The following is a 24,594-nucleotide window of genomic DNA, read 5'->3' on the forward strand; positions in this document are numbered from 1 at the left end:
CTGAGCGCCACATGTCCCAGCATCCTGGCAAGGCAGGTGGGACATGAGTCCACATGTACCAGTGAGGAGGTGCTCACAGCATTAAGAAAGTCATCTGAGGAAGTCCAGGTTCTCCAACTAGCCTCTGAGGGAGCCGGGGGTAGAGTGGGGTGATGTGAGCCTGGCCCCACCTGAGCTGCAGGGCAGCTGTGGCCCATCTTCCCAAGACTCAATTTTCAAATAGGAGTCATTTAACTGGTGAGAATTTTGAAACATTTACTCTTAAATAAACAGGGCTGGTCAGTTAGCTCACTTGGCTAGGGCCTGGTGCTGATAACACTAAAGTCAAGGGTTCAGATCCTCACACTGGCCAGCTGCCAGAACAACAACAACAAAAAAGTAAAGTGCACTATCTCTTAAATAAACAGTGGCAAAACCCACCCAACATTTTAAGAGAAGATACAAAACCAGAGAAATACTACTTGCTCTCCTGGCCAGTCTGAGCTGGACCCCAGTGCTGTGGTGATCGAAGGGACCCTGCTCTGAATGTATGACCTGGCGCTTTGCCCTGCATACGCACAGGTGGCAGCACGTGGGGAAGACATTAGAATGGGCTGGGCTCAAGGCTGCCCCGGGGCTGCATGAGTGGCGAAGGGAAACGAGAACCGAGGGAGGTGGTAGTGGCAGCGGCGGCAGCAACAGAGCTGGACAGCAGAGACAGCGGCGCAGGGACAGGGCAGGGTGCGAGCAGCACAGCAGCAGATCTGCCATCAGAGACTAGAGCAATGAACAGACAGAAGCTAGAGCGAGCCTGTCCTTGGAAAGGAAGCCGCCGACACCCATCTTCATCCCTTGCCGTTGTCTGGGATGAAGACCTGGCAGGACAAGTCACCCTATTCTGTCCCTCACTACTGGTATTCACAATGAGGTCTCTGCCCAGCAGCAGCACCCAAGACAGACATCCCTGGTAGACATACAAACTCATTTTCTTAAAATAAACAAATAAACAAATGAGAACACAAATTAACCAGACTGTGAGGCTCCTCAAAAGCTTTTATTTATTTTTTTGACCAACACATCACCTGGCATATGCTGCCAGGTAGGCATTCAAAAAACTTTTTCTTTTTTCTTTTTCTAAATAGGCAATTTCTAACACTGGGAGGATTTTATTTCAGTGTTTCAGAAAACGTAATTATTCCCAGAAAGGGTTTATTCCCCCCCCCCCGCCCCATGATTCTGGATAATAGAGGTTTTGTCCTCATTTTTATAAGACACCTCAGACAGACACTGGAACACCTTATAACACTTAAGTGCTTTAGAAGGGCGGTAAAAAATTCTCAAGAAATTCAAGAGTTATCATAACTGCTGGGAAGACATGGTTTCTGCAGCCTATGGTGGCTTCACAGTACTCAGAGGACAAAGAATGTCTTGTGTACCTCTCTGATCAGGAACCTCCAAGACAGCTCCCTTGGTGGACTCCTGCGAGTCTTTCAGCTCAGGACAGACCAACAGAGAAGGGCGCCGTGAGCTCCTCCAACCGGCTCAGGTGTCAGGCTGCTGCACCACTGAACTAGTACCAGTGGCTGAGCTGCTGGGCGACGTCCTGGAAGTGCCTCCTCCATCAGTCCCACCAAACACAGTAGCAAAGACCAGCATCAGGCATTCAAAGCCATCGTCAAAGGAGCGACCTCCTCTGTCCCTCTACTTCACTACCTGGCACAGGATGTGCAGTATACACAGAGTTTTTACAAATTAAATGACTTTCTAAAGATTCAATAAAACATCATTTACATACAATTCTCTTTGAAAGTTTTTCCAATTCAGTTCTTAAAATTAATGTCCAAAATGTTGTGCAAAAACACTGACCTCGAATAAACAGAAGAAAAAAGTGGGAAGAGTTAAATGGTTTTTGTTTTTAAATTAAAAGTTTAAAACACCAGCTGCACTTCAAAGTATCTGCAGGATGAAATGCATCAAGAAGGCTGTTAAAAACAGCCCTCAGAGTCAGAGCTGCATTTCCAGGTGAGGTTTTTTGTGTTCAAAATTCACAATGGATGCCGCCACTGAGATCCTTCACCACACCCTCTTTGACCAGCTTGAGGAGGAACTTGGTCTCTGTTGTCACATTATGCATGGTCTGCAAGTTCATGGCGGCCATGCACTGATTGTCAAAGTAGTGCAAAGGGGTTCTGGGTTGATTGAGGTCATACCCAAAACCTGCCAAACTGACCTCATCACACAGATGAGTGGCTAAGACAACAGCAGTGACGCCGATTGTGGGGACATTCTGCAAAAGGGAAAAGAAACACGTCTCAGCGCAGTCACTGCTTTGCAGGGACCGTGCATGCTAGCAGAGTCATAAAAGCTGCATGGTGGGCTGCAGTTTTCTACACTAATTTTATCTATCACAGAATTTCAAAGTCTAACTCTCCATGCAAGTCAGCAATCTAGACTAAAACACGGTCTGTGATGTGAATACTTCTATCACTCTCAAGAGGCAGCCTGCCAATTCTTCTTCTACCAAGCTAAAAGGTGTTCTTTCTAAAACTACTACCCTCTGGTCCTACATATGATGTCCAGAATCACAAACAAGCCTATTTCTTCTCTCGAACGACAAATGTCTACGAGGTCTGCTCTGGAATAAGTGGCCGTAGGACCTTCCACAGTCTCTCCCAGGGCAGTCTCTGGCGTCTGTCCCTTCCTGTGGGGCAGGCTCTGCCTGGGAACAGAGGATCCTCAGTTCCCAGTGGTAAAGAGTGCCTTCACCCTGACCTGCAGGTATGTCCCACATAAGGTCTTCCTCTGCTTTTCTGGCAAATAACATTTCCAGCCCATTTTCATATGCACAGTGCTAAACCAGTTTCTTTCCACCCTGTTTAGGCAAGTACATTTTTATACCTGAATTAAGGACTTTTACATTTGTTCCTTTTAAAATGTATCCTATTGTCTTTGGCCTAGAATGCCCAGTGCCCAAACCCTTCCAGATTCTGTGTCTCCACTCCCTCCTTGTGACTGGTATCTTGCCATGCCTCCTGGAACATGCACATGTGGCATCGTGCCTTCTGGATCTCCATCCCTGTCTTGGGTAAAGATAGTACACAGGACAGGGAGAAACACAGAAAACCTGCTGCTGACTAAGCCTTCTCTGAAGGCTGCTACTGATCTACTAATTAATATTCTTTTGTGTAGTTTTTCATGTGCAAATGTACCTTCTGTTCATTCATCTTAGTCGAGTGTGTGGCTCCCATAAATGACTTTCCTTTTCTGTAAATTGGAACAACAGTGGATGCTCCAGAGTCCATAGATTTAGGTGGGATTAGGGAAGATGGAGTGAACCAGTCATTCATGAAAAACTGCTTCCCGATCCTCAGTGTGCTGCACCTATCTCTCAAAGACAACCCCACTTGTTAAAAAGAAATTCAACAGTCATTCTGCATGATTGGTACAGAAACTGAGAGAAATTAATGCAAAGGAAGCTTTGCTCCTGTTTAGCTGTAGGATGCTAAGGCACTGTTCCATCATCTCCACACACATATCCCTGAGAATCCCCAGGGACTCACTTGGCACCCCGCACATATGGAATACTCAATAAGTGTGTGTGGAAGGAGTGTGTGAGATCAACTGTTCCGATGAGTATTGGGAGAACTCACTAATGATTAAAAACTCTTCAAAGCGTGTGACCTCTACATGTGCCCCCTACAATCACACAACAGACTTCTCCAAATGCTGGAAGGGCATGGATATGTGGAATTTTCTGACACTGCAATTTCACATCATAAGCCATCCCCCACTACCTTTTCAAAATCTTTCTTCATTTTTTTTTTTATTGGAACATAGCTGAACATCATAAGTCCCCTTTTACATTACTGTTTTTATCCAAAAGAAAAATGCCATTTTATCAATTATAAGAATAAATAATTCAAATAATAAATAAATGGATTATACAGTAGTAAGTAAAAGTTTTCTACAGACTCCACTGCCATAGAAGGACATTCTTCAGTTTGGTGTGTATTTCCAAGCTTTTTTTCTATGCATAAATATACACACACACACACACACACACACACACACACACATTTTATTTTTAAACAAAAATGGGATTGCATAAGTGTTCTGTATTTTGATTTTATTGCTTAATATATTGTGGAGGTGCTTTCATATCTATGAGGTTTTCTTCATATTGCATTGACTATATCATTATTTGCTTAAACAATCCGATAATGGTGAACATTTAGGCTAATTTTGGTTTTTTGCTATTAATGCCATATAGTCAACATTCTAGAATACCCATCTTTGCAGATTTCTCTAATTTCCTTATAATAAAATTTTTGGAGTAAAATTGCTGGGTCAGAAACTATTCATATTTAAAACTGATTTATATTGCCAAACTATTCTCCAGAAAAAGCATCAATTTATTCTACCTACATCCCTGCCAAACACTGCCACACTTTTAAATCTTTGCTAAAAATGTGGGCAAAAAATGTCATTATGGCTTTAATTTGCTTTTATTTGATTACTGGTGAAGTTGAACATTTTATCATGTATTCTTTGTCTATTTACATTTATTCTAAGGTGAAATGCCTGCTCCTATCCTTTGTGTATGTTTTTTATTGGCTCATCTTTTTCTTTTTGATTTAATAAAAGCTCTATGTATTTTGGGAGTGTTTACTCTGTCATATATGTGATAGATTTTGTTTAAGAAAGATTTTCACAAAGTTCTCAAAAGTTCTCTAGTTATTCAAATCATGAAACCACAAGTAATAAAGGCATCCCCACCCCACCCCCTCGTGGCAGCACATGCTAATTCCAGGTAAAGAATCTCTACTGCAATGAACAGCCTAAAGCACAAAGGTTCTCGAATTAGGCTATAAAATAAAATCACCAGGGGAATTTTGAAAATCCCAAAGTACAGACCATAACACAGATCAGTTAGATCAGAATATCTGGGTGGGACCCAGGCATCAACTGAAAAGTGCTGTTCTAGAGGGCTGGCTTTATTTACCATCACCTATAAAGGGATGATAACCATCAATTCTCACCTGAGTGGCCCACAAAGTTAGAATGTGAAGAACTTTTCAGACCACTAAAGTGCCTTTCAGTATCCTGCCTGGAGTAAGAATACCTTAAGTGGTATCTCAATGACATAAGTGTTAATGTGCTGATGATATGATACTAAAGGGAAGTGTCACAGGAGAAGGTCAATTAAACATTGAGAAACCCTGCTGTCAAGTTGCAGAGAGGTAAATACATATGGAGAGTCTAATCAATGACTGAGTGTCTCCTCTGGCCATGCTTCTTGGTATACAGTCGAGTACTGTACACAAATCTCCCCTCAAACGTAGACAAGACAGTTAACTTTCAGTAGCAACAATACCTTATCTCGGCCCCAGAACCTTGACTGAGGCTCTGAGTATTGAAGAATATCAAAGGCAGTCTCTTTGAGAATAACTGGATTCAAAATCCTGAAATGTTTTGGCTGTAATGGAATTTTTTCTGCCACCTGCTTCCAAAAGAAGAGTCGCACCCAAAATGGCTAAGGAAAGAAAAGCAAGTCATCATTAGGGATTAATAAATTTATCCTATCAGTGGAGGGTGAGAAAGCATTCCCAGCTAATCAGGCCAAGGTCATGGGCATGAACCCATGTCACCTTGTGCACTGCATTCTGCAGCAAAGCCACTAGGATGTATGCACATCCAGCACCTCAACTCAAAAAAGTAACTCTAAAAGATCCAATTTACAAAGAGAGGAACCGTAGAACCAACTCTTGTTTGTTTAAGGAAGAAATTCCTCAGGGAGTGACCTAAGATGGTAAGCCTTCTTAGGACCTAAAGCCATTATTTTGTCCAGGGAAGACCTAGTGAATAGGTCCAATTCAAGATTATGCAGTGCTGTGAGAGCCCCGCTGGATGGGACCCTCACTCTGCATCCTCTCTCCACTCACCTATTTCCCAGTCCCAGGAACTGACTGTAAGTCATTTCCATATGTGCTTCCGCTTCCAACTAAAACTTGTACCCTACAGAAAATCCAGAAGATCACATAACCTGCATAGAGTCAAACTTTGGAGATACAAATTCTCCACCACATGGCGTTTATGTGAAAAGTATACTATGTCCTATTAGCTTCACAGACAGCTAGTTTGTGCATGTGTATATAAATGCGCACATACTCCTCGACAGTTGACCTCTGAAATTTGAGTATAATGGGTAGGACTATAAAGTAATGTGATCAATTATGGTAAAGACAGACAAAAGGAATATGACCAAGTGAAGTCCATCTCCTCCATGTCTGCCCCTCTGGAATATTGCTGTAAATTTATTCCAACAGGGGGACCACTGACCAAACCATTTTCAGAGAATCTCTTTGGGAATATTCCTTAGTGATTTTATGTATATTCTTTTGAATATCTTCAGTAATGAAGTAAATCTACTTTGTGGAACTAGCCAAAAGCCATGCAAGTTCAAGTTTGAAGAATAAGGTGGGCAAGGAGCCTCAGAAATAGCAATTTTGGTCCCAAACTTGATATTCCCATTAAGTAATGATCACCATTTTCACGTGTGACTCTTAATCAGGTTCTGACAGCAATTCACAACACGGAGATCCGAGGGGTTTCCACAAAGAGTGTTTATCATTTTGCAAGACAACACGGAAGTATGCATTCCACTATGTGTATTTAAAAATGAAAGTCTGTAATTACAATTACAGACTCCTTGACTTTTTACTAAGGCGCATTTGACAGATGAATTTCTAGTGCTTACCAGGGTTTCATTTTTTACCATTGCTTGAAGCCAGTTGAAGTCAACACTCTTAAATAAAACAGCAACGAATAAGTCATTGGAAAAATATTCAAGGTCAGACAGTGGCGCACCCTCTGGATAAGTCATCCTTATAGTAGTTTTATTTCCAACATGCTCTGAATATCCCGCAACTGGTGCACTGTTTAACCTATTTAAATAAAAAGGACAAAGACACATTGACAAAAGAAGCCATAACTACCTTGTTACACCATATGACATCCCGTTGCTAGGACTAGGAATGATAGGTGCTGGGAGCAGGCCCCCTCCCAGAGGCCTCGTGGCCCCACATAGCTCTGTCTTTTCCAGGTGTTGGATGAACGCAGCCTTCAGTCCATGACTGAACGCCCATATCTAATCCCCGAATGTCAAGCAATTCCAGCTATTCCTGATATTTTAAGCCAATCCAAATACATTACATTGTAGGCTTTCTCCAGGTGCTGGTAAAGTTTTCTTGAAAACCTTCCATTGTGCTCATGTATTAGTGGTTCTCGTCAGAATTTCCAAAAGGTAAATCAGAAGGAAAACCTAGAAACCAGGGCAAGGTAGACACAAACTGCAGTTCTATGGGGTAGGGGACCAAAGAGGGCACTGGCCCCAGGTGTGCGACCTGGTCTTAGAGCGAGGACTTGGGGCACTCACAACTGCTAGATCAATGAAGGCTTTACCAGGGTAGTTGTTTGGGGGGAAATTCTAAGAATTCTTCCCAAAGCAATACCACTCCCCCAGTTACAGTTTTGAAACCTCAAAAAAAGGATGCTCTGTTCTTCATCTGTATTATCACACCTGCTTCTAACCTTTCTCTTCTACCCCAATGTTACTTCCTCTTTGAGATCTTAAACACCTAACCCCTGTACTGTTAAAAGATACTAGTCGACACAACAGTTGTTGTGTCCAATCCAAGGCATGATCCTGCACCAGATACATATTTTCTTTTCTCCTTTCTTCTCTTTTTTAAAATAAAGGACATTATTAAGATAACTAGTAATTCTGAATAAAGTCTGTAGATAAGGTCTGCATTGTATTGACTGATTAATATAATTTATTATGTGTATTGTGTTAACTTCCTACCTAATTGTGGATACTGTTCTGTGGTTATATTACAGAAGGTCCTTGTTCATAGGAAATGCGCACTGAAATATTTAGGGATAAAGGGGTTTGATATCTGCAACTAACTCTCAAAGGGTTCAGAAAAGAATAAAAGTATGTATGTACAGAAAATCATAAAGCAAGTGTGATAAAGCGGAAACTCGCCCCAAATAAGAGCTACTGAGGACAAAGGAACTATGGGAACGCATCATTACTTTTAGGCACAAAATGTCCAAAAGAGATTGTGTCATCCTCCCTCACTAACCAGACATTTTTCTCCATTACCCCATTTTTGACAGTGTCCACTAAGGCCTTAGACCCCTCAGATTAGAAATCTTGGGGTCTCCTGACATCAGTTGTCAAACCGTCAGAAAGTCCCATCGTTTGCTTTTTCGATATGCTCTCAGATTCAATCTTTTGTCACTGCTTCCACTTCCTGTGTCTTGCACCAGCCCTGTGGACTTCACGCTCCTGATTACTGCCACCTCTAAACCAGGGCCCCACCCCTATTCTCTCCCGCCTCAGTCAAGCCCACACGCTACTGCTGGGAGAGGCAACCAAGACCCAGCTCTCGTCACGCTCCTGGCTACGCACATCCTTAAGACAGAGACAACAGACTACCATATACCATGGGCCTGGGAAATATCCAAATCTCTTGAAGCCAGTAATTCTACTTTAAGGAACTTCTCCAAGAAAATAATCAGAGACGGACATAAAGATATGAATAAGAATATGCCAAGCATTTTCACAATAACAAAGAAAAATAGAAACATTCTCTATATCCAGCGATAGCACGACTAAATAACTTATAATATCCTCATTTAAGGGAATATGGAGCATTTACAAAAGTTAATTTTCCAAAGAATACTTAATGACCTCAGAAATGATTCATAATGTTAAGTCAAAAAAGCAAAATGCCTCATAAAAACATAAAGGCACCATAGAACAAAGGTTGAAAAAACACAGGAAATTAATTGTGGTTATTTGTGCTGTAACTGGTTGTTATTTTCTTCCTTATATTTTTCCAATCTTTAATAATAAGCATATTTTACTTTAAAAATCTGAAAAACAATTTTTAACCAGCTAAACCAAAAAGAATCTAGGACAAGTGTCTATTTCCTGTCATGGTGAGTTCAGACTCCTCTGTGTGCTTTTCTACGTCCCAACCGGCACTGCCTTTGGGGTTCACCAGCCCCAGGCCCTGCTCCAGAAGCCCGGGCATCCCCCTTCTTCAGTCCTTCTACTGTGTCCTCCTCCTGCCACTGCCTAGCCTAGTCTTCCTCCTGTGCTGGCTCACCTGAATCTATCCACCCTTCCACACCTCACCTCCTCTGTAAAGGTTTTGCCAGTGACTGCAGGCCACAGCATGCTTCTCAAATTTAAGGTCAGGATGGCACCATATGGGACATCTATCTAATCATTTTGAAATTTTGTTTCAACTTCTCAAATGGTTAAGGTCACGTAAGGGTAAGGACCGTGAAGAGCTTCCTGCATCCCTCACTGTTCCTGGAGCTGCCCTCATCCAGAGCAGTGAACTTAATTCTAGAGGAGAAAGGTTGGTTTTAAAAGCAATGTACCTTATCACAACATCGAACTGGTTCAGGGCATGGCCCAGTTCTAGTCCGTGCAGTATTCCACCGCTTCCAATAACCACACAGCGCCTACAACTCTTGGCTTTCAAGTGTTCAGGAAAGTCGTGCTCAGGCAATATTTCCAAGAGGGTCTGGATTTTACTGGAGAACTTCCGGAACCCAAAAGGAGGATCGTACTTGTACTCGGCCTCACTAGCTGTGGGTGCCTTCTGCACAAACGGTGGTAAGTCCACGCTATACCTGTGCTCATACAACAGTGCCATTGACGTCTTCGCAAACTTGGGTCGACATTCCTTTTGCAAGACTTGCTGGGCATATTTCTGAGCTCTCTGGAATGGAATCACACCAATCTAAGATTAAAAAATTCCCCGGCATTAGAAATGTACTCTTACAGATCTAGTCTTATGATGTCTGATGTAGCTCCCTTATCGATTATTGTCTTTAATATAGAACATTTGCCTTTTAGAGTTAATTTATGCTCAGAAACTTGAAAAAACAACCTGGAAAAAGCACATGACAAAGAGATAAACTCAACAAGGGTATTTATTTCATTGCACAAGTAAAGCAGGAAGGACTCCCACCTCTTAGCTCTGGCCTAACACAGTTCTAATACATTTGTGATAAAAAATGGACTTTGAGGTGTTTAAGATATCATGTTTCATAAAATTCTGATATATGTGACAACACTGATGAACCCTGAAGACATTATGCTAAGTAAAATAAGCCAATCACAAAAAGACAGATGCTGTTTAACTTTGCTTACGTGAGGTATCTAAAGTAATCAAGTGTATAAAAATAGGAAGCAACATATGGTTACCATAGGCTGAGGAGAGGGGGGAAAGGGGAATTTTTGTTTAGTGGGTACATAGTTTCGGTTTTGCAAGATGAAAAAATTCTAGAAATTTGTTTTCCAACAATATGAATATACTTACTGCTGAGCTGTACATTTAAAAATGATGAAGATGGTAAACTTTACGTTATGTGGGTTTTTACCATAATGAAGTTTCATATTGCAGGTTCCCTTCTAGCAGGATGAGAAACAGGCTTATTTACCAGGTGGGGTAATGAGCTTCATACAGTCTGGAATGCAAATCACTTTAAATGTAGTCAGGGAATAATGTCCCATTAACACAGGAGTTGCAAATGTTTCATATGCCTCTTCCCAGCAGGTTAACATTCTGCATCAGCAAGGAACAGCTGCTGAATGTCAGGTACAATAGCCCAGCTGAACATAACAAACCTCGGAAAAATCGGGTACAGATGCCCACTTGCCCCCCAGTCTTCCTCTTGGCTCATTCTGGACAAATGCTGCCTCAGAACTGCTCGTCAGGTCGTACTCCCTAATCTCTGTGCTTTTCATCCTTGTCTCCATATTCATTATATTCAGTAGCCTTGGCCCTGCCTGAAACCTACTCTCACTGAGCTACCTTCACGCTGTGTGTGTGTGTGTGTGTGTGTGTGTGTGTGTGTGTGTGTGTGTGTGTGTGTGTAACCTTGTTATTTTTATTATCTGATTTTTAATACATTTTTTAAAGAACACATCTATCTTATTATAGCAGAGACATCTTTTAAAAAAATACTGTAGCTTTGAAAAGTTACTAGTACCTGTGAAGAGAACACTGTCTACATCTTGAAGATCTAGCCGCATTTCTGAAAAGGGGAGCTGATATCCTTTGAGCCTCAGAGACGATGCTGAAGACACTATGCATAGTCCCTATCTCAGTTCACCCTCACGACATCTATGGCACCTTGCAATATGGTCACTAGTGTCTTCACATTGTGGGCTTGGGTGGCATAACAACCTGTGCTGATTACTTCCCCAGCTCCTAAAACAGCAGCCTCTACCTACAGAAAATAGCACATGAACACCACCACTGAGAACAACAGTCTGAATATGGATTGGCACCTTCATTAGGAATCAGTGGGAAAGCCAAGCAGGGAACCCGTCAGGACCCTGAACCCCCTGAGGGGCTCGCTCCCAAGCGGGCCTGCCAAGCAGGTGATGCTGTACACCTAGCGGGCAGCCGGTGGAGGTGAGGCAAACAGAGGGGCCACCCTTACCATAAGCATTTCTCTCTAAACTCTAGGCCCCAAAATCGTGAACAGCAATTTTTAGAGACCCAAAAGTCTAGTTCTTCACTACAGAATGACATTCCAAGCATCTGGTTTTACAGATCTCCTGGGATAGAAAGGAGCATCTGAGAAGTGCCAAAAGAGGCCTAGGGAGGTGCAGAGATTGACTCATGATTGGAGAGAGGGGCAGGTGAGCAACTGGAGAGTGCACTGCTCTCTGCGGCTGCCTAATCTTCTCTTTACAAGTTTCATTTGGAAAGGAGCGAAATTTCATTCCATTTCCATTCTGGCAAAGAGTCCAATTTCAAGCTCCAATCTTTGTTTTCTAGACTCTGAGCAGAAGCACGTGGCTTGGTGATCATCTTCTGACTATAACCCCTCCTGCGCCTAATTCACAGTGGGGTCAGTAAATAAATGCTGAGTGAATAAACCTTCTTGATGCCACTGGAAATGTCTAAAGCTACAGCAATCCCTTCTCCTCTTTTGACAAGCTCTGAGACAGTCCCTGCAATCCCCCTCAGTCTCTCTCTTCCCTCTTTGCCACTTGTCTGTGGCTCAAACTCAGAAGAAAATGCCTCGGGGAGGGGACCCTCCTCTGAAGGAGCTGTGACAAAGAGTGGAAGCATCATCATGACTCGTCCCTTATCTGCTGCAGATGGCTCCGAATTGGGAAGCCAAAGCAGCCGAACAAGGGAGGACTGGGCCCTCGCGTGGGGCCTGGATGATGTCATCCCAGAGGCCTACTGGGAAGCAGGGAACTGGTGACTCTCACAAGGCACAAGAACTTGCACTTGTCCCAAATCCAGGGATGGAAATAAAGCTTTCAGTTTTTAGAAGTCTTCCAGGCTGAGCCTGCAGGCTGCCCACAGTTAAGACTAAACAGACATCTGGTAGTTCCAATGGTCAATGACATGATGATTTGCTGTGGAAAACCTCAAGGTAAGAATTCACTGAAGGTAATTTAAAAAATCAAAGTCATTTTCCGAAGCAAAATCTCCACTTTCAATTCCACTCCATAAGTTTAAGGATAATCTTTCTCAGAAATATAGGTAAGTGGCACAATTCTTAGTAAAAGGCAATGTTCTATGATATTTATTTTTTAAATAAAATCTAGGACAGGGCAGAGCATTGGGGTTGAAGGAGAACTTTGGGTCTAGAGTTAACCGGATATGGGAAGGAGCCCAACTGCCACAGACCCGGCGATCTGGTGGCAATAGGCACCTCATGAAACTTTCATTTCCACACCTATAAACTCCAGTACTGTCTCCTCCTCACAGACGCATGAGGAGACCTGTCTGGTATCACACACAGACAGTAACTCAGAATAAAGTTATTGACACATTTAACTCATGTTTATCTGTTTATAACTTTTACCCAGTTAAAAGCAGAAATTATTTAAATAACCAAGTCACAAAAAGGCTACCACAGTAAAAAACCAGTCAGTGGTCGCCTGGGGCTGGGAGTTGAGGGTGGGGACTGACTGCAAAGGGACTCACAGGAACTAACATGGGCGATGAAAGTGTTCTAAAACTGGACTGTGCTGATGGTGGCGTGACTGTATAAATTCACTAACACGCATCCAACTGCATGCTTCAAAGGAGTAAATCTTATGTAGATTTTATCACCATCAATTGTTAAGAAAAAACAATCAGATCTGGAGGCTGGACCCAATTCTAGAACTATTTAACTAGTGGGGTAATCTTGGTTAAAGCAGTTAACCCTAGGTGGAGGCTTCAGTTTTCTCACCTCTAAGATATTCCAGGATGGTCTGGGGGAAACGGGGAACAGCACCAGGGAGAGAAAAGACGGTCTGGAGGTGCTAGTGCCTGAGTTCACGGAGTAACTCAGCAGGTGTCCCTGCCTACTTGACACACCTCAGTGTGGGCCTGCAGAGTCAGGCAAGATGACAAGGGAGAACCAGAGTCATAACTGCGTCAAATTTGAGTCATAACCTCAGTTGAACTTGGCCATAATTAACTACACGTTACAGCTGCAGTCCCCAGGGTGATATGTGGTCTTTGTCTCTCCGGGAGAGAGAGCCAAGTTCAAATTGTTGCTACCACACAACCCAAACTTAATTGACACAAATGTGCCCTCGTCTCTCCTCAAACACCTCTTAAGTGCAATTTTTCATCTGAACTACACTTCCAGTGTCCAAGCATCCCTGTGGACTACTGTAAGTCTTTTAACAACTGGCACATTAAGAGACATCTTTAAATAGAAAATATGACACCCATAAGTGACAATGGTTACACGTCCTCTTTGGCTGTGTTAATGCAGGCCGGGCCCAGGGCAAGCAGACACTGCTCAAGTCCAACAGGGCTAGCAGGGTCCCCCTCACATTGCAACTGCTAAGTGTAACCAGTAAAGCTAGCAGGGCCCCACCACCATGGTTCTTAGACCCTCTTCTGCCAATATACATCCACAGTATCGCAAAGTTGCCCGCATGCTCTTGCTGGTAAGGATCAAATCTTCACCGACAACCTGGAGACAGGGTTTTCTTTGCAGGGAGCGCACACTCAACTCCATCTCACGGCCATTCAGAACATGAGGACCGCATGGCCATTTCCTTTATTCTGGGGACTTGGAGGTGGCTTCTGTTCTTGCTTCAGCGATACACAACCAGATAGCAAATTAAGGAGCTGCTCAGTGTGACATTCAAGTCCTTTTACTATCTGGCCCTGTCTCATTTGCAGTCTCATGTCCTGCTATCCCCAACCCAAATCCTCAGCGACCTGCAGCTCTTGCCATTCCTCCCATGGGCAAAGGCCGCTGAGGCTTGTGTGTTCGCACACACCGACCCCCTACCTGTTTTGAAAAGTGAAGCATTTTGACAGGGTGAAAACATTAAAAACCTTCTTTAAAAAAGTCTCCGGTAAGAGAATAAAAGACACCTCTAATTCCACCATGACTATAGCAGGCTTTCACTTTCCATTTTATTAATTTTCTTTTTTTTTTTTTTTAAAGATACCGGTAAGGGGATCTTAACCCTTGACTTGGTGTTGTCAGCACCACGCTCTCCCAAGTGAGCTAACCGGCCATCCCTATATAGGGATCCAAACTTGTGGCCTTGGTGTTATCAGCACCACACCCTCCCAAGTGAGCCACGGGCCGGCCCCCTATTTTATTAATTTCTGAACTGACAGACTTTTACAAACGTGTTTGACTTACACAACTTCCCCTCTATTCCTTCTTCTTTCCTCACAAAAAATTACAGGGGACTTTCTCCCTTTCTTAAGTATTATTTGAATTTTTGGTGTTCTTTTTATGATTGGAAAAAGTAACCTTTTAGAAATCTTTCAGAACACTGTGGGCTGCCTGCTCCATTTTGTTCAGGAAGCCACTGCATCTTCTCCAGGTAGTGGCACCTGGGAGGCTGACCCTGCCCGCCAGGTACTCCCACCCCCTTGTCAGTGATTGGTCAGGAATCCTCACTGAAGCCAACCAAGGCAGAGCACTGCTACCTGGGAAGGGCTATTATTGATCCAGCTGTGAACTTAGGGTCTTAGAGCTGGCCCCACTGGCCTACATGAAAAAACTTATATTTCATGGTTCAGAGAGAAGGGGACAGGGGAGCTTTTCTCTGTCTACCAGTGGATGTTTAGAGTTGAACAAAGTATCAGTCCTATTCCTTGAAGGGATATTAAACCCAATGCGCATTACTGAATATACTCAAAGAACTGCCTGCTATTTAACTGTGGATTTTCTGTACAATCTGGACTTCAAAGATAATGAAAGATTGCACTATGATTCAAGTAATATCTCCTTCTCCCTCTAGAGTTTAACATACGTAAGTACATATTAACTAATGTAAAATGTTAGCACATTACCCGTCTCCCAAGAGCTTGCCTGGAAGACAAGTGGAGAAAGACAAACAGTTAAAATACTATGTTGATAAATATTAGGATAAAGGGGCTTCTAGAAACAGGGAGGGGGATGATAAGAGAGGGCTTCATAGAAGAGGGAACCCTTGAGCTGATATTTAAAAGATGAATAACAGAGAGGCAAAGGGCAAGGAAGGGCTTCAGGCAAAGAAGAAAGAAAGAATGCAGCAAACATAGGGGAAAGTCTTTACAACAAATGGTGCTGGGACAAAGGGAGAGCCATATGCAAAGGAATGAAGTTGAACTCTGACCTGACACCATATACAAAAATTAACTCAAAATGTATCAAAGACCTGAATGTAAGAACTAAAACTATAAAACTCTTAGAAGAAAACAGAATTAGAGCCGTTTCTTAGATATGACACAAACAGCATAAATGACAAAAGAAAAAACAAATACGCCAAACTTCATCAAAATTAAAGACACCTGTGTTGAAAACGATGCCATCGAGAAAGTGAAAAGACAACTTAAGGAATGGTAGAAAATATTTGCAAATCATCTACCTGATATGGGGGACTGGTATCCAGAACACACCAAGTGCTCTTACAACTCAATAATGAAAAAAAAAAGTGAAAAAGTGCAACAAAGAAACAAAGGGAAGGGCTCACAGCACACCCATGAGTCACACCTGCTGCCATTATTCTAGGCCATTCCCAGGAGATAAAAAACAGAGACAGGATGTCTAGAAACGTTTTCCAAGGGAACTGTGAAGCACCTTGGAATTGAAAGGGATTTGGGGGATCTCTGCAAGGCAGGACAGATTGGGAGGACAGGGAAACCCAAGCAGAGGAGACTGGACACATCCTGCTCCACCAAAGCAGATGTCTTAATGTGGATGAAATGAAATGGGTCAGTGAACATCTGAGCACAGATACACAGCAAGGAAAGGAAGGCAAAGAAAGGCTCTATGACCAGTAAGACCCCTAAGACTCAATGATTCTGCAGATGCAAGCTGTGCATTTATTAACCAGGCTCTTCATTTACTTGTTTATAGCTGTCTTACCACAAAAAAATTTGAGGCACTTCAAAGGATATACAGATTAAAGTAGAACCATGTGAATAAAAATCAGTGCTAGAAAAGGAGCTTTGTGTATCTGATTCAACTTTTATGAATATCTTATTACACAGATGTTGTTATCTACATATCACAATAGAGATAACTGAGACTCAAAACAGTTAAGTAACTTGCCTAAGGTTTAATTGTTACTAACTGGCAATTAAATTTGAATCTAGGTAAAAAAGAAATTAAGCTGTTTCCTCTCTGGACCATGCTGTCTACAAATCCTGGCTTCTTCTCTGTGGATACTTCCCACCCAGGCAGTCAGCAGAGTGGTCACGAGCTCGGACTCTGAAACCACACCACTGAGTGCAACTACTCCACTTACTTGACTTCACCACTTACTAGCTTAGGTGACCTTGCTCAAGTTATTTAATCTCTCTGCCCCTCAGTTTCCTCAGCTGTGACATGGGAATGATCACAGTACCTCATCCCAGGACTGTTATGAGGGTTAAATGAGTTAATATTGCTAACACACTTTTACAACAGTAAACACTAATCTAGGTCAACTGAACCAGTTAACTAAGCTAGATGTGGACTTGGGTAAGCAGCTCAACTTTCCAGGTCATCTGATCTGTAAGATGGTGATGATACTCGTATGTATGCCAGTCATGACAATGATTAAGTGAGATAACATATGGAAAGCATCTGTACATGTCAGTTGTGATTCCTACCACGCTACCTTATTTAAAAATCATCTCTTCTTTCACCCTGAGCTAAACATTACTGGATAATTTAACCACTCAAATTATCAGTAAAATTAGCATTTAATATGTAAATTGATTTAGAAAAATAAACATAAGTTGAAAGAAAAACCTTGAAATACAATGTAAGATAGTTAAAACAAAACACAGGAATGACAGGTAATATTAAGAGGATTTCTTTCTTGTCTGTTTTAAGAACATGCACACAGGCAGCACTGGGGCATATTAACTCCATGACAAGTGCCCTAGAGTGTGTCGAATGGAACCCACTTCACCCCATGCCATGGCTGCAATAAATGAGAGAAGAATACTGTGGGGGTAAAAGAGAGCAACACCTGGGGTCTTAGGCAGGAGCCAAAGGCAGCTCCCTCCACCCAGAAGCAGGCAAGAGAGCACGCTGAACACACCACTTCCACATGGGTGGCTCACGACAGCCAGTGCCACAGCCACGGCTGCTGCAAAAGTAGCTCGACACCACACTAGTAGCTACAGCCACCATACAGGTGGCCTGCCAGACACTCAACTGTATTGACACAAGGAGAGGCATCAGCGGAGAACAGGAAAAGAAGACGATGTTTCTCTCCTCAAAGCCCACTCCAGAGTAATAGAAGAAGCGACCACTCTAACAGATGACCAGACAGCAATGTAGAGATACTAGAAATATGAAAACCCAAGAATATATGACACCACCAAAAGGATATAGTAATTCTCAAATACCAGACCCTATAGAGCAGGAAATCCTTCAAATGACTGAAAAGGAATCCTGAGCAACAATTTTAAGGAAACTCACTGAGATACAAGAAGACTCAGTTAGACAACATAACGAAATGAGAAAAAAAAATCCAGGATACGAAGAAGGAAATATACAAAGAGATTAATACCTTAAAAAAAGAATATAGTAGAACTCATGGAACTGAAAGATTCACTCAACAAAATGAAAAACACAACTAACAGCTTAAGCAGCAGGCTAGAACAAGCCCGTGAAAGAATTTCTGATCATGAAGATAGTCTTTTTGAAATAACCCAGGAGGAAAAAAGCATTTTGAAAAATAAAGAAAATCTAAGAGAGCTACCAAACAACTTTAAGCACACGAACATTCAAATCATGGGTGTTCCAGAAGGGGAGGAGAAAGGAAAAGGTATGGAAAATCTATTCAATGACATAATAACAGAAAACTCCCCAGGTATAGGGACAGACACAGACCTTCAGATACAGAAAGCTCAAAGAGCCCCAAACAGATTCAACCTAAAAAGTTCCTCTCCAAGACACATTATGGTCAAACTATCAAAGCTCAAAGACAGAGAGAATCTTAACAGAAGCAAGAGAAAAGCATCAAGTCATCCATAAAGGAGCCCCTACCAGACTAACAGCAGACTTCTCAACAGAAACTCTACAGGCCAGAAGAAAATGGGATGATATATTCAAAACTCTAAAAGAAAAAAACTGCCAGCCAAGAACACTATACCCAGCAAGGTTCTCCTTCAGAAATGAAGGAAAAATAGTGTATTTTCCAGACAAACAAAAACTGTGGGAGTTCACCACCACATGACCAGCCCTGCAAGAAATCCTCAAGGAAGTCCTGCATCTGGAATCCAAAAAACGATAATCACTACCATTAATACCCTAGAAAGAACAAAACCCACTGGTAGAACAAAAATGCAAATGAGAAAAAGAAACTAAATCTTACCACCTCAAAAAGCCACACTGACAATGTAATAATGACCCTGCTTTATTTCTGATTATAATAATTTTGATCTTCTCTCTTTTTTTCTTGGTCAGTGTAGATAAAAGTTTGCAAATTTTGTCGATCTTTTTAAAGAATCAACTTTTGGTTTTGTTGATTTTCTCTATTGTTTTTTAATTCCCTATTTCATATATTTCTGCTGTAATCTTTGTTCTTTCCTACTTATATTTGCTTTTGGTTTAGTTTGCTCTCCTTTTTCTATTTTCTTAAAGCAGAAGTTTACATTACTGATTTGAGATTTTCCTTATTTTTAATATAGGTGTTTACAAGTATAAGTTTCCTCTAAGCACTGCATGAGCCCTGCATCCTATAAATTTTGATATGTTACACTTTGATTTTTATCTCAAAATACTCTCTACTTTCCCTGTGATTTTTCTTTTTACCCATTGTTTCTTTAGAAGGATGTTGTTTAATTTCCACACATTTGTGAATTTTCTAAATTGCCTTCTGTTATTGTGGTCACAGAACATATTTTCTATGATCTTAGTCTTTTAAAATGTATTAAGACTTATTTTGAGGCCAAAATTTTTTTTTAAATAAGATAAACTAAAACAAACAAAGAATACTGTGGGGTAGATGGGTCAGTTTGTTGTTTTTTTGGTGGGGGATTGTCTTTGGTTTTGTAGTGCTAAGATTTAGTATTTTCCCTTCATTGTCAAATTTTCACTAACATTTGTTTGTAACACATTAGAGATGATATTATAGTTTAAGTGTATGCTTGAAACCACACCAACAGAATATCTAACCTTTACGTGGTCAGGGTCCACATAATGCATTTTTTTCATGTCACATTCTTCAGTAGTATAATTTAACTTGAGGATATAAAGGATCCACACTCCAAACACAAGCAATGTGCATCTGGAAAAAAATCAATTAGGTAGCATGATGCCATCATGTGATAATCATGAGAAATAATATCAGGTTTGCCTGCCATGCAACATAAAAGTACTATTATTAAATTGACCCCAGGGTGAAAGGAAGGTGCCATTTCCTATTTTCCTAACAAGATAAACTGATCATTCATGACTCTCGTTGTTATATACAAATATAAAAAAACTTTTTGGAAGGGCACCATAATAAAATCTGAATCACAATGCAGATTACTGGACTGAAAAAAAAAAATCAAGAAATAGATTTGAACTATAGAATTTAAGTTTCTATTTTTTACTACTTTAAAATATTGGCAGGCCTTAAAAAAAGCAGGGGGAGACAAAAGAAACAATCAACTTTTAACACTTGTAAATACTTCTACCCAGAAATGAGACTGGCTAAAGTGAGATATTACCACTAGGTACTCTTAAAACCATCTAAAAAATCTATTTTTATAGATCTGATAAATGTACGCTATGATACAGTTTAACACACACAGAGACAGGATTTGGAGAAAATAAAGAACTGAGTCAAGTCTTGATTCTATAAATCTCATTTTTAATAAGTTCCCTAGTGACACTGACAAACTAAAAGTTAAAAAAAAAAAATGTTTAAGCCAAAGTTTAAGAACCATTGCTTTAAATAATTCGTGTTCTTGGAAAGACAAAGTTAAGGAATAATCTTAAGAGGAAAATAATCCATTTTCTGTAGAAAGGGGCAGTTTTAAAAACATAACATCTAGCATAATATCCTGTACACAATGCTAAATACTTCTTAAGGTTTGAGGATGACAGTGAGAGGACATGTTGCTGGGAGTGTTCTCAAGACGTCTTAATTCTCATTTCAATAGGCTTCCCATGAAAAATTAAAACCTGTGAGTTTAATTTTTCCCTGGGATCAAGTATAATGTTAAGTGAATACAATGCTACCATTTGTGTAGAAAATAAAGTTGGCCAGGGGGGAAAGGGAGAACGCATACACAAAATATTTCTCATAGACACAAGAAACTGGTAACATCGGTTATCTATAGTGTGGAGGTGAAATGTGGGGAGTAGGGATGGGATGTTTTGCCCAGTACCTTTTATAGCTTTTGAATTTTGAGTCTGGTGAACTTAGTATTACTATTCCTCTCTCCAGCCCCCAGAAAAGGTGTTACCTTCAGCGAATGTAATACTTCCTTTATTTTGATTTAAGGAAAAAAAAGAAAAGAAAGAAGTAAAGAACAGGGTGTTCAAAGCAAGCCCAGTATCTACAGCATTTATCACATTGTACTGTAATCCCAGGTGTGAGTCTGTCTCGCCCACGCCATGCATAGCATGTGGCCCAGGTCTATCCTGTTTGCGGCCACGTGGTCAGCACCCAACACAGTGCCAGGCACATGGTACACATCAATGAATATTGGTTGATGACTAAAAAGAGACTTACTGAATACAAATCTTTATTCATATAAATTTCCTTTTCTCACCTTTTTCCTTCTACACCTCCTAAATTAGTAAAGTGAGACGGGAGACAGATTTCAAGGCTGGATTTCTATCTTTAGACATGAAAAAAGGGTAATTTTAAATTTGGTTTGGCTGGTATCAAAAAACCTGACAAGTTCTTTATCAGTTCTACCACTTACTCGGATATAAGGATGACCTGGCTGAAACACCTGTCATCCTTCTCGGTACTCAGTTTTTAATGGTATCCAAATGCCTTCAGGGAACATTAACTACATTTTAGAGTAACCTAAAATAGCTAAGGGAAAAAGCCCTCCTTTGTTAAATAATGGCAAGAAGAGCATGTACCGTAACACTGCTCTCTTGGGCACCCAAGATCAGGCACAGAGCCTGAATGGCTACTGGGCTCTACTCTAACCAAGTACAGCTGGACACATCAACCCATTTAATCAGTGCACTGAATCTTCACTCAGATGTGCCTTTAAATGATCCTTTGACCAACTATGCCTCTCCAACATCAGCAATCTTTAGGGCTGTCATTGAATTTTTCTCCTGATTCTACACAGTTGACCCAAATCAATGGGATCTTATGGCCCCAGGGGTTGGACTTACTTGAGGATGTCTTTTAACAACAAGCTGCGTCTTCTCATCTTGTTTTCAACTCGGGTGTACCATTGCAGGGAAGGCTTTGAGCAATCACTTCTCAGTCTAACACAATTATATTCACTCGGCATTGCTGCAGAGACAGGGAAAGAGCACAGTGGGTGAAAAAAAGAAGGAAGAGTTAGGTGGAAATGCTTCTAAAAGAGCCTTTCCGTGGTACATCATCTATACAATGGAACGCTACCCTGCAGTGAAATGGAATGAACTACTGATATATGCAACAACTTGGATGGATCTAGAGGAAATTATGCTGAGCCAGTACCAGAAGATTACATACTGTATAATTCCTAACATTCTTGAAACAACAAAATTATAGAAATAAAGAATAGATTAACGGGTGTCAGGGGTTTGGAGGCGGAGGTAGGTATGGCTATAAAAGTGCCACACAAGGGATCCTTGTGGCGATGTATATGTTCTGTATCTTGGCTGCACCACATCAGAATCCCAGTTGTGATCTGGTATGACAGTTTTGCAAGGTGCTACCATTGGGGGAGGCTGAGTAAAGGGCACACAGGATCTCTCTGGATTATTTCTTCCAAATGTATCCATAACTATCCCAAAATAGTTTAAATTTTTTTTTAAAGGAAACTTTTACCTTTGGGGGATATATACAGAAATATTTACAGATGAAACAGCAAAAATAAGATGATCTGATTCTCTCAAAAAAATCAGGAAGGAGGTGAGTAGGGGTCAGGGGGACAATGAATGAGATAAGACTAGGTTTAAACTGGTAACTGTTGAAGCTGTAAGATGGGTACATGGGGTTCATTATATGGTTCTCTCCACTACTGCATATGTTTGATATTTCCATAATAAAAAAGTTTAAAGAGAAAGTGTTACATTAGAAACAATGAAACTGCTACATTAAGAAAAAAAATTAAAAATATGGCAATTTTAAAAGAAACTTTTCTTTAAAAAAATATGTTCTTGGGTATGCTTGCCTACTCATTCTTTTCAATTAATTTTATTCTCGATTTTTGAAGTTTTAAATAATATTCCAAAGGGTGCCGTAGTAGAAATTGGTACATCTCCCTCCATATCAGTTTCCCCCTTTCTCTCAACTTAACAGAACTTTGGGTTTTTAGCTGGCCTCACAAAATAAAGACTGCACTTTCCAGCCTCCCCTGCAGCTAACTAAGTTTGGCCTCATGCCTAAGTTCTAGCCAACAGGATACAAGCAGAAACATCAAATACAAGTTCCAGGACGCAGCCCTTGGCACATTCCCCCTTCTCCTTTATTCCTCTTCCTGCTGGTCCAAATACAGAAACATGATAAGCCACTTTATACTAAACAGAGAGGGCATTACCCAAGCAACTGAGGAGCAATAACTGAGAAGGAGCCTGGCTCCCTGGACAATCCCATGGGGCACAGCCACCATTCCACCTTTGGACTGTCAGATGACGGAGGAACAAACTTGCGTCTTGCTTAAGCAATTATTAACTAAAAGTTATATCTCGACAAATATGGAGAACAATTGCTAGTACAATAAACATATATGAATTTATCAAATAATATCTTTATTATATTTAGTCTTCCAATCAGGAGGAAGTTATACCCCATTACTCACTTTATTTTCCCCATTAGGATTTTGCCATTTTCTATGAATGAAATCTTTTTATCTCAACTTGAACTGACATTCGAGTATTTAATTTTTTTGCTACTATAAACAATCAATCTCTCCCTCAACTCCAATTCTAACTGTAGAGCACTAGAATGCAAACATTTTTACTGCTATGTATATTACTTTATTTGAGTGGTTTCAAAAAACAGTGCCAAGGACTTCAGTAAACATAAAGAACGTACTGAATTCTTAAAAGAGAAGTTACAAAAACTGAGACCCTGCAAGGTTTTCCAATGCCACACACAACTCTGTGGTTACCTAATGTATATTCAACTAAGTGGTGCGGCCGACAGGCTACCTACAGCCAGTATATGTGGAGTATACTAACATTTATAAAGCAAATGTATTTCACAGGGCCTAACTTTTTAAAATTACACATAGAAATGTTAAGCTTGTGAAAGACAGAAAACTTTCCCCAGGCTAAAGTCTCTGTTGTAGAAAAAGAATTAACACAGTAAAATTGCAGGCTCTAAAAACAGATGTCCTTGGTGCAGCCAAACCTAATGACTGCTGCCATGACAATTATCTTACTGTTCTCTTTGTAACCACCTATGTTCCTTTTCTGTAACTTTCCTGCCTGGAGAATAAATACTGAGAAAAAAACCCTAGTTTGGTGTTAATTTTCCAAGGAATGCTGCTCTCTTGAGGGGTTCCTGGAAATTAACCCCTTCAGGGTCTCCCACTGCTCAGAAGAAATGGGCTTTGAGTAATCTTTTGCATCTCTGTCACCCTGGAAGAGGTGACAAGTGTACATAAATAAAATTGGAGTTTCTAAGACATCTGTGTTTTTATGACCAGAATGACCCTCAGTTTACACGAAAGTGGCCTTTTAGAGAACAAAGCTGACCACAGTGAGAGTACAAGAAAAAACCCAGGCTTCCATCTCTGCATACTCTGTTGGTGTGTTGGCTGGACAGTGCTGTTGCTCTCAGCTCTACTGTGCCCCTTGCACTGCATACCTGTAAATGACATTTCCCAGACTCTCTCTTGCCAGCTGGCTTCCTATTAAGTTCTGATCCTGGGATGTGCTGGTGAAAGGTGGAAGACAAGAGGAAAGAAGTCATCTTTCTATCCCTGACTTGGT

General features: G+C 41.0%; 1 protein-coding gene across 4 annotated transcripts in view; it reads right to left on the reverse strand.

Moving 5' to 3' along the window:
- Window positions 1-1,221: 1,221 nt before the first annotated feature.
- ST3GAL5 (ST3 beta-galactoside alpha-2,3-sialyltransferase 5) overlaps window positions 1,222-24,594 on the reverse strand; it is a 45,075-nt gene continuing 21,702 nt past the window's right edge. The window contains exons 2-7 of one of the 4 annotated variants that reach the window (XM_063078384.1): window positions 21,838-21,961; window positions 19,663-19,774; window positions 9,439-9,782; window positions 6,737-6,923; window positions 5,354-5,512; window positions 1,222-2,266 (exon numbers count right to left, since the gene is read on the reverse strand). In XM_063078384.1, coding sequence (XP_062934454.1) covers window positions 2,018-2,266; window positions 5,354-5,512; window positions 6,737-6,923; window positions 9,439-9,782; window positions 19,663-19,774; window positions 21,838-21,961 — 1,175 coding nt within the window. In that variant the 3' untranslated portion in view covers window positions 1,222-2,017. Of the gene's footprint in view, window positions 2,267-3,301; window positions 3,365-5,353; window positions 5,513-6,736; window positions 6,924-9,438; window positions 9,783-19,662; window positions 19,775-21,837; window positions 21,962-24,594 lie in introns of those variants that run through there. The other 3 variants (XM_063078385.1, XM_063078386.1, XM_063078387.1) reach the window with 3 other exon arrangements.

The sequence above is a fragment of the Cynocephalus volans genome, chromosome 14 (assembly GCF_027409185.1).
Source record: "Cynocephalus volans isolate mCynVol1 chromosome 14, mCynVol1.pri, whole genome shotgun sequence".
Classification (NCBI taxonomy): Eukaryota; Metazoa; Chordata; class Mammalia; order Dermoptera; family Cynocephalidae; genus Cynocephalus; species Cynocephalus volans.